The 13803-nt window shown below is 55.1% G+C and overlaps 1 protein-coding gene across 1 annotated transcript in view; it reads left to right on the top strand.

Moving 5' to 3' along the window:
- LOC142309920 (glutathione S-transferase P 2-like) overlaps positions 1–8652 on the top strand; it is a 77216-nt gene extending 68564 nt beyond the window's left edge. The window contains exons 6-7 of the mRNA XM_075347387.1: positions 8231–8338; positions 8416–8652. Of these exons, the coding sequence (XP_075203502.1) occupies positions 8231–8338; positions 8416–8601 (294 nt within the window). The 3' untranslated portion in view covers positions 8602–8652. The remainder of the gene's footprint in view (positions 1–8230; positions 8339–8415) is intronic.
- Positions 8653–13803: the final 5151 nt, after the last annotated feature.

Genomic DNA, 13803 nt, shown 5'->3' with positions numbered 1-13803 from the left:
GACGGCTGCACTTGCTTTCCCCAGTAGGTGACGGTGACGGTCACTCTGTCCTGCACCTTAGTTGTCAATGGTTGCGATGGGTTCCCACCGGTAACCCGCTCCCTGGCTTGGATATGGGCCGTAGGAGCCCTACTTTGCCCGCAGGCGCTGGCCCTGAGAAACTGGTGCCCTGGCGGTGGCGGTGTCTCTCCTCAATGGTTGGACTGTTGCCTTCAATCGGGACTTGGTTGTTTGGAGACAGACATCCCCTTCACTGACGGATTTGGCAAATTTACGGCGACTCCTAGCCTTGCCGGGGTCCGAGAGGCCCTTGCCTTGGTGCTGACTGTTCTTCGTATACTGCTCCAGACCGCCGGGCCACTACCCGTCCGCGGTCCTTCCAGCAATCTCCGAGCAGTCCCCCTCCAGACTGTCACCGCCGTCTGCTGACCTTGCTGACACTGTCCTGGCACACAGCCGGACCAACTTCAGGCTTTCTTACTGACACTTTTACTCTTTTCTTCTTAGCTCCTCACTCAAGCTCCCCCTGAGCTAATCTCTGTTCTTTCCACTTCTCCCTCCAAACTCTAACTCCCTTCCTCTCACTTTCACTTCCCTCACTTCACTGCCTGGTTTCTCCCGCCTCCAGGGCTGTGTACTCCTCGGTGGGCGGAGCCAACCGCCTGGCCCACCCCCTGGTGTGAACATCAGCCCCTGGAGGAAGGCAACAAGGATTTTGGTAGCCTTGGTGTTCCTAACTGGGGTGTAGGGTGTGGTGGTGTGATGACCTGTGACCCCTGGCTTGCCCAGGGCGTCACATTCCCCCTTAGCAAAATGCAGACCGTCCGCGGGCTGCCCGTCCAACACCGGTTTTATTTTCTGCAAAATATATAAAAAGGTAAACAAAACAATTCATGGCATCATCCCACAGCGGGAGGTTCATTGCTTAAACGTTACTAACGGTTTACGGTTACGGTCTCCGCTCTCTCCCACCCAAGCAACCTGGCCTTGATGCTGCCCCTAAAGTCCAGGCAGCACCCCTTTACCCCAGTCCAGCACCAAGTCACCCGAGCGGGTTCTGTCCTTCCCCTCCAGAGGGTAGCCACCGGTTCCTGTGGTGGCTGGACCCCAGCCTGCTCTGCTGAGGGCCCTCCCTCCAACCTGCCTCTCCGGAGGCGGCAACTGCGGAGACGGTAACGGTAAAACAACTTATTTACAAGCCACTGACGTTTGTGGTTGCCCTGCAAGTTCACGGGCTTGTCCATGGGAAGTTCTCCATGCAAAACTTTCAAACGGTCCCCACGGGGACAACGGTGCCGGCAACGGCTGGTTTTCTCTCAATCACGGTTGTAGACAATCTGATGAAACTTCGGTAATCATTTTTGCTTATCATTCTTTTTCAACAAACTTTTTCAAACATACACACACTGACTTCCTGATCCCCTCTTTAAAGGACGGTCTCCCTGTACCTAAGTGGGGGTCTACCTAGGTTGGAACGGGTGGACCTCCGGGGTCCGGTGTCAGTAGGACTGGGCAGTGGGGTAGAGGGAACAACCGGTTCCTCCTCCCTGCTATCATGTGGGGCAGGCGGAGGCATAGGGGAGCTGGGCTCAGGTTCCTCCCTGGGCACTGGCACTGGTTCTGGCTCACGGTTGACCGCTTCAACCACTTCTTCATCCACAGGTTGTGGGAACAGTATCACTGGAAGAATCACCGCGCCGTTCTGTGTAGGCCAGTCTGCTGGGAAGTCACCCATCACAGTGTGGATCACCTCTTCTGCCTTCTCCGCTGGTGGAGGAACTGGTACTTCAGCCATCGCCCTCAATGCTGGTGGGCACCTTTTCAAATGGTCCCGGGAAACTGTGGCCAAAGTGCCTCCTTGGTCACGACTAATTTGGTAGGCCTTCCCATCTTCCCATCCGGTGGGCTGTATGACGTACGGGTTCTGTTCCCATTGGTCATCCAGCTTGTGGGTTTTCCTCTTTCGCTTCAGGACGACATCTCCGGGCTGAAAAGGGCCAGCAGACGCCTTTTGATTAAAGCGCTGCTCCTGCAGTTCCCGACTCCGACTCAAGTTCTTCTCGACATATTCTTGAATCTGCCGGTATTGTGCTCTCCGCCGAGTTTCCCATTCAGCTGTTGAAGGGAGTGCTTCCGGGGCCTCCAACCCCATCTCCAGGTCCACCGGCAGGCGGCCGGGGCGAGCCCTCATCAGATATGCTGGGGTGCACTTTGTGGAACTGGACGGGATATTGTTGTACATATCGACCAGGTCGGGTAGCTTTTCCGGCCACAGGTTCCGCTCTTCCAGCGGTAACGTCTTGAGGAGTCCCAGGACCAAGTGGTTCATCTTCTCACACATGCCGTTGGTCTGGGCATGGTAAGGGGTGGTCCGGATCTTCTTACAGCCGTACAACTGGCAGAACTCGTGGAACACCTCTGCTTCAAAAGCCGGGCCTTGGTCAGTAAGCACCTTTTTGGGATATCCATGTGGTCGGCAGAAATAAGCCTGGAACGCTCGAGCGGCTGTTCGACCAGTTAAGTCCTTGACGGGGACAACCACCATGAATCTTGAATAGTGGTCTACGATGGTCAACGCGTAGGCGTACCCACTTCGGCTGGGGGTGAGCTTGACATGGTCTAAGGCGACCAGTTCCAGCGGCTAATGTGTGATGATCGGGTGTAGGGGCGCCCTCTGGCTGGTCTCGTCCTTCCTCCTCAGCGTGCAAGGACCACACTCCCGGCACCAGGCTTCTACCGACTCCCGCATCCCACTCCAGTAGAACCGCTCTCTCAACAGCATCTCCAGCTTTTTCCACCCGAAGTGCCCGGCACCATCATGGTATGCCCACAAAACAGTAGCTACATCAGCTTGAGGAATAATCAACTGGCAGATTTTCTCATGAGTCTTCGGGTTGATCAGCTCACGGTACAGCTTCCCTTGATGTAGGTACAGCCGTTTCCGTTCTTTCCACAAGCGCTGGGCTTCAGCTGGGGCGGCAGGGTCCATTCCAACAGCACCTTGTTCCACCAGGGTCTTAACGAGGCGGACAGCCGGCGCCGGGTTTTGAGCTTCCTGCCACTCTTGACTGGGCCGTGGGTCCAAGTCCACCCGTTGTTGGTGTACCTGTACCTTCTCAGTTGATGGCTGGTGAAATGCAGGCAACTCGATCTCCTCGAGGTCGTCATCCTCGCACCCTTCCTCCGACAAATGGGGCATTCGGGAGAGTGCATCAGCATTAATGTTGACACGACCAGCACGGTACTTGATGGTGAAGTCATAGTTGGCTAGCCGGGCCACCCACCGCTGCTCCAACGCGCCCAACTTGGCCGTGTCCAGGTGAGTCAACGGATTGTTGTCCGTGAAAGCGGTGCATTTTGCTGCAGCCAAGTAGTGGCGGAACCTCTCTGTGATAGCCCATACCAATGCCAGGAGCTCGAGCTTGAAGGAGCTGTAGTTCTCAGGGTTCCTTTCAGTTGGCCGAAGCTTCCGGCTAGCATAAGCAATCACTTTCTCCTTCCCATCCTGGACCTGGGACAGGACTGCTCCTAATCCCACATTGCTGGCGTCAGTGTAGAGGATGAACGGACAGCCATAGTCAGGATACGCTAGGACCTCTTCTCCGGTCAAGGCCGCTTTCAGCTGGCAGAAGGATTCCTCATGCTTTTCTTCCCACATCAGTGGGGCTCCGATGGGCCTACCACCTTTGGTCTGTCCCACGAGGAGATCTTGCATGGGGGCAGCCATCTTCGTGTACCCTTTGATAAAGCGCCGGTAGTACCCCACCAGACCCAGAAACTGCCTTACTTCCCTCACGGTGGTTGGTCTCGGCCAGCCCTGGATGGCAGTGATCTTCTCAGGGTCGGGGGCGACACCTTCTGTACTTACCACGTGCCCCAGGTACTGCACTCTGGGTTTTAGCAGGTGACACTTAGAGGGCTTCAGCTTCATCTCATATTTGGCAAGGGACGTGAACACCTCGGCCAGGTGCTCCAGATGGGCTTCATACGTCTGGGAGTAAACAATCACATCATCCAAGTACAATAGGACGGTCTCGAAGTTTAGGTGTCCCAGACAGCACTCCATCAGCCGTTGGAAGGTTCCTGGGGCATTGCACAGCCCGAACGGCATACTATTGAATTCACAGAGCCCCATCGGGGTGGTGAAGGCGGTTTTCTCCCGGTCTTCCGGGGCCACGGCCACTTGCCAGTACCCACTGGTGAGGTCAAGGGTAGAGAAGTAATTTGCAGTTCTCAGTGCGGCCAAAGACTCTTCAATACGGGGCAGTGGGTAGGCATCCTTATGGGTTATCTGATTAATCTTCCGGTTGTCCACACACATCCGCATGGTACCATCCTTCTTCTTGACCAGTACCAACGGAGTGGCCCAGGGACTACAGCTGTCCCGAATAACCCCTGCCTCCTTCATATTCCTCAACATATCTTTGGCACACTGGTAATGTGCAGGGGGAATAGGCCTGTACCTCTCTTTGATAGGGGGGTGTTCCCCGGTGGGGATATGGTGTTGGACCCCCTTGATCTGCCCAAAGTCTAGTGGATGTTTGCTGAAAACCTGTTCATACTCCCGCACCACCCTGTATAACCCGGCTTTGTGATGTGTAGGGGTATCATCAGTGCCCACGTGTAGCTGTTGGTGCCACTCATTTACCTCCCCTTGAGGCGGGGAAGTGCTGGTAGTAGGTGGGGAGACTGAGGGACTGGCTTCTTGGATGGTGTGGGGATCCAGGGTGAGTAGCTTGGCAATGGTGGCATACCGGGGAAGCCTGGCTCCTTCCTCCCCACAGTTCAGCACCCTCACGGGCACTCTCCCCTTCTTCACGTCTACCACCCCTCGGGCGGCCATTACAGTGGGCCAGTGCTCGGAGGGTATGGGCTCCATCATGGCAGGGTAGTCACGCCCCTGAGGCCCTACTGCTGCCCTACATCAAATCATCATCTCACTCCTAGGGGGCACAAGCAACGGAGCAACATCCATCACTCTTACTCCACCAATCTCTCCTCCTGTTGAGTTTATATGCTGGCGGTACATCAAGGCTCGGATCTCACGCTGCACAGCTCTCTGTCGGCTCCCCGCCGCCGTGGAGGCCAGCTGCTGCAGTAGGGCCAACACATCACCCATACAGTGCTCCATCACATTGGTTCCTAGCACTATCTTCGGGTTATGATCACTGAGTTCATTCATGATCACAATCATACCCTGGTGTTGCAGTTCAGCTTGCCCTACTGTCATAGCCACCTGTTTATACCCCACTTGGGTCAATGGGAGTCCATTGGCAGCAATTAGCGTTATACTAGTATCTGGGGGTGCCAGCTCGTCTATCCCCCAATACCGCTGGTACAATGTGTATGGTATGGTGGTTACCTGTGTTCCAGTGTCCAAGAGAGCCATCACCGGTATGCCGTCCACAACCACGGGGATGATGGGTCGGGCCCCGATATACCGGTCCCGCCAGTCCGAGGGGCCAAGGGGTTCTACTCCTGAGGATTGGCTCGGGGCCCCAGGGGTTGCTCGTTTAACGGGCACTCTCGGATGTAATGCCCAGGCTTACGGCACTTGTAGCAGGTGGGAGGTCTGCTCCGCGGGTTGCTATTACTTCTCCGCTGCATCCAAGGGACATCTTCAGGGCTGTCGGCAAGCTGTATCTGTACTGAAGGCTGAGATCTGGTCAAAGGTTGGAGTGCAGCAAGAATCTTGGCGAGGTCTCCGTCCATGCGACGGACCTGGGCTGCCAGTTCCTCCATAGTGCTGCTTGGGGCTGCAGGTGTTGGAGAGGTTGGTAGGGCAGGGGCCACCACCACGGGGGCTGTCTCAATGGGCCACGGGGCTGGCTCCAGGACGTCTGAGGCTGGGGGCTGTAGTGCTTTAATGGCCCGTTCCTTTAACACAGCAAAGTCCACATCAGGGTGTTCCAGGGCCCACAGCCGGAGTTGCTTGCGATCCTCAGGGGATCTCATCCCCTGCACAAATTGCTCTACTAACATCTTGTTGCTATCCGCCTCATTGATAGGATTCACCCGCTTTAGCGTGCGGAGGGTGGTTTGCAGACGTAAAGCATAGTCCCGAATGCTATCCACAGCCCGTTGCCGGCACTGGTAAAACTGCATCCTCAGCTCAGCTTCAGTCCGGGTCTCAAAGGCAGTCTGTAGCTTCTCAAAGATGGTGGCTACAGAGAGCCGGTCCCCTCGGCCCAGGTCTCCGCCTCCTGCTCACCCGCACCGGTTAACTGGCCTAGCACTATCGCTGCACGTTGCTTATCGGTCAGGGGGTACAGCTCTAGCAACGGGTTAAGCTTTTTCCGGAAGACCTGTAAGGCATCCGGTTTCCCGTCATACTGCGGTAGCCAGGCAGCTCCGGGCGCATAGGGCAAGGAGAACGGCATCACCTGAGCGAGTGCGGGGGCACCTGGGCAGGCCCATTCCCATCCGCGGGTGCCACTGTGGCTGCGACCACCGCTCCTCCAGCGGCTCCGTCGGGCGCAGACATCTTGTTTCCGTCCCCCTTAGCTTCTTTCCGGCCCCTCCTCTATTGGGGTGGAGTTTTGGCCTTCGCGCCTCTGCTACTCGAGAGGACGCTCGAGCGGGAACTTTTCGCGCCAAAGATGGCGACTTCCGAAATTTTTCAGCCGGATACCTCCGGCGGTCACAAGGCGCACCTCTACCCAACGGCAGAGCGATAAGATCCTGTTCGTGACGCCAAGTTGTCCCGGGCGGAGGAGGGGACGCCGCGCTCTCCCTTCTGCTCGGGTCCGGCTTGCACTGCGGCCTGCTGCTGCTGCTGCTCGGTGGCTCGAGCGATGGGCCGGATCCCGGGGACTCGAGCGGCGCTCCTCGCCCGTGAGTGAAAAGGGGGTTGTTTGGGTGTGGGGATTGTTTATTGTCCGTGACGCCACCCACGGTTGTGGTGATTTGTTAGCACCACCGCTGCTCTGTATGGGGATCCCGGGAAGGATGGTATGGAGCAGCCAATTGTTGTGTTGCCCCTCCGTGGGTAGGGGTTGGTGATCCCGGGGCCCAGTTATGAGTTGGGAGATGCAGGGCTTGGTGGGCGTAGGGACGCGGGGGCAGCGCTGTGCCTTGCGGCACTGTGGTACTCACTCAGTCTGAGACGATGACACAGTTCTCAGTAAAACACACGGCTGGAAAGACGGTTCCCACGGACGGCTGCACTTGCTTTCCCCAGTAGGTGACGGTGACGGTCACTCTGTCCTGCACCTTAGTTGTCAATGGTTTGCGATGGGTTCCCACCGGTAACCTGCTCCCCGGCTTGGATATGGGCCGGAGGAGCCCTACTTTGCCCGCAGGTGCTGGCCCTGAGAAACTGGTGCCCTGGCGGTGGCGGTGTCTCTCCTCAATGGTTGGACTGTTGCCTTCAATCGGGACTTGGTTATTTGGAGACAGACGTCCCCTTCACTGACGGATTTGGCAAATTTACGGCGACTCCTAGCCTTGCCGGGGTCCGAGAGGCCCCTGCCTTGGTGCTGACTGTTCTTCGTATACTGCTCCAGACCGCCGGGCCACTACCCGTCCGCGGTCCTTCCAGCAACCTCCGAGCAGTCCCCCTCCAGACTGTCACCGCCGTCTGCTGACCTTGCTGACAGTGTCCTGGCACACAGCCGGACCAACTTCAGGCTTTCTTACTGACACTTTTACTCTTTTCTTCTTAGCTCCTCACTCAAGCTCCCCCTGAGTTAATCTCTGTTCTTTCCACTTCTCCCTCCAAACTCTAACTCCCTTCCTCTCACTTTCACTTCCCTCACTTCACTGCCTGGTTTCTCCCGCCTCCAGGGCTGTGTACTCCTCGGTGGGCGGAGCCAACCGCCTCTCCCACCCCTGGTGTGAACATCAGCCCCTGGAGGAAGGCAACAAGGATTTTGGTAGCCTTGGTGTTCCTAACTGGGGTGTAGGGTGTGGTGGTGTGATGACCTGTGACCCCTGGATTGCCCAGGGCGTCACATACACACTTAGCTTGGCTAAACATTCATATAATTCCAATGGGGAGAGAGGAAAAGGCATCTGCCAGGAATCTATTATTGTTATCTTATATGGTCGCTATTGTTATTCAATATTGGTCAATGTGTAATGTGTATTTAATGCTAATAGACAAATTAAAGGTTCCCATACATATCAGACTCAATTCAGCAGGAGCAAGCAACAGTCTAATATGCATGGAGGCCTCACAACTTACAGGACTTCACATAGAAGTCTAAAAACCTTCTATCATGTCTTCCAGGAGCCAGATAAGGAAACATTTCTAGCAGAACTGGCAACTCAGCTAGGTTGTTTTGAAAGAATACTTTCCAAAAATTCCTATGGCTCAAAGTTCCTGGTGGGAGATAAGGTAAGTGTAAACATATGGCCAATAAACATGGACATTTTCCATAGTGTGCTTGTTCAGATCTTATATTTTTATTACAGATCTCATATGCCGACTACAATCTTCTGGACACTCTACAATGCGTCCTCGACTTCTCCCCAACATGCCTGTCTGCCTACCCACTTCTGTCAGGCTATGTTGAGTGGTTGTTGAAAAGACCAAATATCATTGAATACCTGAAAACGGAAGGTCGCAAGAGACGTCCTATAATCTCTAAGAAAATATGACCATGAGATGCCATCTAGTCCTTTGTTTTTCACAAATAAACTTTTTTTTAAAGCAAATTTAGTCTGGTTTAGTATTATTTTTTTTTTATTATTCACATGACCAGATTGACAAGATCAAGGGTCTCAAACTGGTGCAGATAAATGGCCTGCAATGATGACAAGCCACATGTGGGACAAGAGCATGTTTTCTGCTGCATGATTCATGTTTTCTTTATGGTGTTCATCGTATGTGTTGTTGTACAGTTTTATAGCTAAGGTCTTTCCAGACGCAGCGACATCAAAGTTGTACTTTATGTTAGTTTTTACATAAAACAGCATTTTAGTGTGAAATATTTTCCTTTGTTTTCAGCCTCTATTTTTGATTATTATTATTTTTTTTTTTACTTTGTCTCTATATAGGTCTTTAACTTGTCTGATCTGATATCCTGTAATACATGTGTTCTGCAGGATAGTAAATCTGTCACTTTTACACTGACTCTGCCTTACACACCACAACAGCTGGTTGACTCATTACTTTGCTTCAGGCTGCTACAGCAACCATGGCACTCCAGCACTACTGCGTGCCAATAGGCTAAGGCTAGGTTCACACTTCCGTTGTTTTGCATCAGTCACAATCCGTCGCCTTGAGGAATTACGGTATCTGCAAAAGATTTTGCAGGAATCCAGTGTTTCCCCATAGACTTCTATTAGTGACGGATTGTGACTGATGATGCTGCGTTGCATCCGCTGCGTCGCGGTCAGTCATTTTTTAACTGACCGCCGGGCAGGAGCAGCGCAGCCTGTAACGTTTTTTGAGCAGCACAATCCGTAGGATTTTGCTGCGCATGCTCTCTCTGGCTCACTGCACATGTAACCAGGATACACATCGGGTAACCAAGCAATGTGCTTTGGTTAGTTACCCGATATTTACAGTGGTTACGTGTGCAGGGAGCCAGCGCTAAGCGGTGTACGCTGGTATCCAAGATAAATATCGGGTAACCAAGCAAAAAGTTCTTTGCTTTTAGTTAGCCGATATTTACCCTGGATACGTGTGCAAGGAGGCCGACACTTCCCCACTTGGCTCCGCCCCCTCCCGCACTCCGCATGTGTACACACTCACACACACTCCCACACACACTCACACACACACTCGCTTGTCCCCAGCCATGCAGTCCCCGCGGCACTGACGTTCTCAGTGCCACGGCTCCGCCCCCGCACACAACGGAGTCCGACAATGATTTCTGTTCTTTGTCATCCATTGTACAATGCATCAGTCACATGCGTCAAGCAACGCATGTGACTGATGCAAAACAACGGACATGTGAACCTAGCCTTACATGGGGAGTTCTCTCCTTCAAATAACCCTATAAATACGGCTGTCACTCTCACCAGTGGTACCTTAGGGGTTAAGTGGCCACAGTTGGTGCTATTACTGATTATGGTCATTGCAGCAATGTGTCAGCTATGACATAGTGCTACTCTGCTTGTTATCTGTCACCATCTGTAAATATACGGTACTGTAAATATACGGCAGTTTGTAGTAAGTAACCTTCCATCCACTGCACCGTATATGTACAGTAGATGTTGGGAAGGAGTTAATAAAATTATCCTTTCCGTATTCACCTACAACCAGCGATCTAGCAGCGCTGGAAAGAAATGCCTCCACTCCAACACATTACGATCTGATCCACTGTGTTTTGATGTGTTCTTCCTTCAGCCCGCTAACTGCTGTCCTGAAGATGTCTTGAAAGTTCCAATGCCCTCCGAGCTGTCAATGACCGCTCTGTGCTGCAGGCAGTGCAGCTCTATACTGTGCGGCGGGGCTCGGCTCTGTGCGGGGCTGCTCTGTACAGCGCGGTGTGGCTCAGTTCTGTGCGGTCAGGGCTCGGCTCTGTGAGGGGCTGATCTGCGCAGCGCGGCTCTGTGCGGGGTTGCTCTGTGCATGCAGCGCGGCTCAGCTCTGTGCGGTCAAGGCTTGGCTAAGTACGGGGCTGCTCTGTGCGGAGGGGCTCGGCCCTGTGTGGAGCAGCTCTGTGCAGCGCGGCTTGGCTTGGCTCTGTGCGGAGATGCTCTGTGCAGCACGGCTGCTCTGTGCAGAGCGGCGTGGCTCTGTGCGGGGCTGCTCTGTGCAGTGCAGCTTGGCCCTGTGCGGCAGGGCTCAGCTTTGTGTGGTAAGGTTCTGCTCCGTGCGGCGGGGCTCTGAGTGGCGTGGCGTGGCTCTGTTCTGGGCTGATCTATACGGCGGGTGGTGAGGCTTGGGCCATTGTTAAGATGTTGGCGGTGAGTGCTTCAAATAATGGCGCCTAGACTCTGCACGTGTGCAGATGGAGCTCTAGGATCAAACTCTCATCTGCGCACGTACTAACACAGGTTGCCATTATTGAAGCACTCTCCTCCGACATCTTCAGAATGGCAGATGCATCATCGCCCACCGCACAGATCAGCCCCATACAGAGCCACGTCGCACAGAGCAGAGCCGCGCTGTCTTCATTCATGCACATATGCATAGCTCTGTAGCCACAGAAGAGCGTGAGAACCACATTGCGGCTAGAGCCATTGTACTGGAAGCGGTAGATAGGGCTAGGCATCCGATGTCCGTTGCTCCAAGATTCCTGTCGCTCCAAGGGGGAGTAGCGGGAAGATGTCTGCACCTAACCCCGATGGAGGAGGGGCGCCGGCCGCTGGAGCGGCGGCGCCTGCAGATGTGGCAGATGATGGAAATGTGGCGGCTCCCGCTCTGGTCGCAGGAGCGGGGGGAGCTGTGGCTCTGGCGGTCACCCAGGTAATGCCAATCTCCTTGCCCTACGTGCCCGGTGCTGCCTGGCTACCCCAGTATGATGGGAAACCCGATGCCCTTCAGATATTCAGGAAGAAAATATGCACTATTCTTGCTTTGTATGCCATGACTGGCAAGCAGCATGCATCTGTGGTACTCGGGCAGCTGACCGGCGCAACTGAGCAGGAGGTGGAGACTTGGGCAGACGCTGACTGGGTCTCGGTAACCGCCATTTTTGACAAACTACAGGTTGCTTTTGAAACCTGTACTGAAGCAGAGCTGCGGATGCATTTTTATAATCGCTGACAGAGTCCGCAGGACAGTATTCGAGACTACGCCTTGAGGTTGCAGACAGCCCTACGCACGCTGAAGCAGGTGGACCCTATTAATGAGGCTGAGAGCAACAAAATGCTGGTGGAGCAGTTCCTGCAGGGGCTGGGGTCCGCTGAAGATCGTAAGCAACTACGACTGTGGTCTCTAGAACACTCGGACTTGAGCTTTGTGGTTCTTAAAAACCGGGCCATTAAAGCACTACAGATGGTCGAGGCTGGTGCCGCTGACCTGCCGTCCTGGCCGGCTGACACCGCTCCAGTCTTGGTAGCAGCCCCCTTGTGGGCCCTGCCGCCTCCCACAGCAGCGACCGGGACTCCGAAGGACCTGTCGTCGCAAGTCCAGTGCCTGAGTGATGACGTCGCCAGGATCCTCGCCCCTTATAGCTGCCATCGAAAGCCAAGCCAGCGGAGAAGGTACAGCTCGCCGACAGCCCGGAAGACGTCCCGTGGATGCAGTGGAGGAGGAACAACGACAGCCGTTATTGACCACCCATCTGCTATAAGTGCAACAAGACTGGCCACTACTCCCGCCGGTGTCCTTTAAAGAGCAACCCCTGAGACCAAGGGCCAATCCTCAGGAATAAATCCTCAAGACCCAGCTGATTGGCGTGATCGATATGTTGGAGGTCGCCCCATCATCTCCCTTGCTGTGGACGGTATCCCGACCTACGCCCTTCTTGACACCGGGTCGCAGGTAACCACTATACCCTATATACTGTACAAACGTTATTGGTCTGACAGTGAGCTCACCCCCCCGGATGCCAGTCTGACCATCATTGCGGCCAGCAGCCTCCCTATGACCCAAGTGGGGTTTAAGGAGGTGACCTTAAAGGTGGGGCGAGTGGAGCTGAAACATCAAGGGCTGATTGTGTGGTGCCCTGGACAAGCCAGGACGTCACAGGTACTGCAACAACACACCCCACACCCCGGTTAGGAACATCAAGGTCAGACACAAATCCTTGTTGCCTCCCTCCAGGGGCTGATGTCCACACCAGATGGGGCGGAGCCAGGCGGTTGTCCCCGCCCATCGAGGAGTTCACAGTCCTGGAGGCGGGAAAAGGAGTCAGAGTAGTTTTGCAGTTGAGGAAAGTGGTAGTTGAGGAGCTGGAGCAGACTGACCGTGTCCGGGTACGTGGCCCGGGCACCTGAGAGCAAGGTTGGCAGATGGTGGTGACTGTCTTTAGGAGAGGCCGATTGACGCACAACCGTAAGGACCGGGGACAGGCGGTGGCCCGCCGGTACCAGATCGGGGAGCGAAGAGAAGCCAGCACCAGGTAGGAGGGGAGAGAACCATCCCAGCTGCTCCCTGTCATCGCTCCCGGGATCCCCGTACAGAGCAGTGGTGGTGTCCCAACCTCACCACATACCTTGGGTGGCGTCACAAACCGACATCCCAAACCCCAACAAACCACCCCTTTCACTCACGGGCGAGGAGCGCCGCTCGAGTCCCCGGATCCGGCCCACCGCTCGAGCCACCGAGCAGCAGCAGCGCCGGACCCAAGCATGTAGTGCGATCGCAGCGCCCTCCCCGCCTGCGACAACTTGGCGTCACGAACAGGATCTTACCGTTCTACCGCTTGGTAGAAGTGCGCCTTGTGTCCCGCCGGAGGTGTCCGAAAATCCGAAAATTTTCAGAAGCCGCCATATTGGGCGCGAAAAGTTCCCCGCTCGAGCATCTTCCCGAGCAGTGGAGGAGTGAAAGCCGAAGCTCCGCCCCTGAAGAGGAGGTGCCGGAAAGAAACCAAGGGGGCATGGATGGCGTCTGGCCGCATGTAGATCGCGGCTATAAAAGCAGGGACGCCAGGACTCTGCGGCCATCCTTTGGTTCCTGGAAGAAGTCGCTGCCGACATGTCCTTCCCGCCCAACCGCGCAGAGGTCCCAGAGTCGGTGCCCGGAAAAGCGGCATGGATCCGAGCCCACGTGGCAGGGGTCTGCCGACGTTACCAGAGTCAAATATGTCTGTTGATGGAGCAGTGGACCGCAGAGGTGGAAGAGCTGGCCGCGGTCGCCCGGGTGTACGGAGTGGAGGCTGCGATGGAGGAGCTGGCGAATAACCCACGCCCCTATGTCCCGGAGGGACCGGCCACTGCGGCTGGGGGGCCCGGTCTGCCCCT

This window comes from Anomaloglossus baeobatrachus, chromosome 5 (genome assembly GCF_048569485.1).
Source record: "Anomaloglossus baeobatrachus isolate aAnoBae1 chromosome 5, aAnoBae1.hap1, whole genome shotgun sequence".
NCBI lineage: Eukaryota > Metazoa > Chordata > Amphibia > Anura > Aromobatidae > Anomaloglossus > Anomaloglossus baeobatrachus.
The sequence above is the reverse complement of the archived record's forward strand: the minus strand, read 5'-3'. Positions and strand labels throughout refer to the sequence as shown.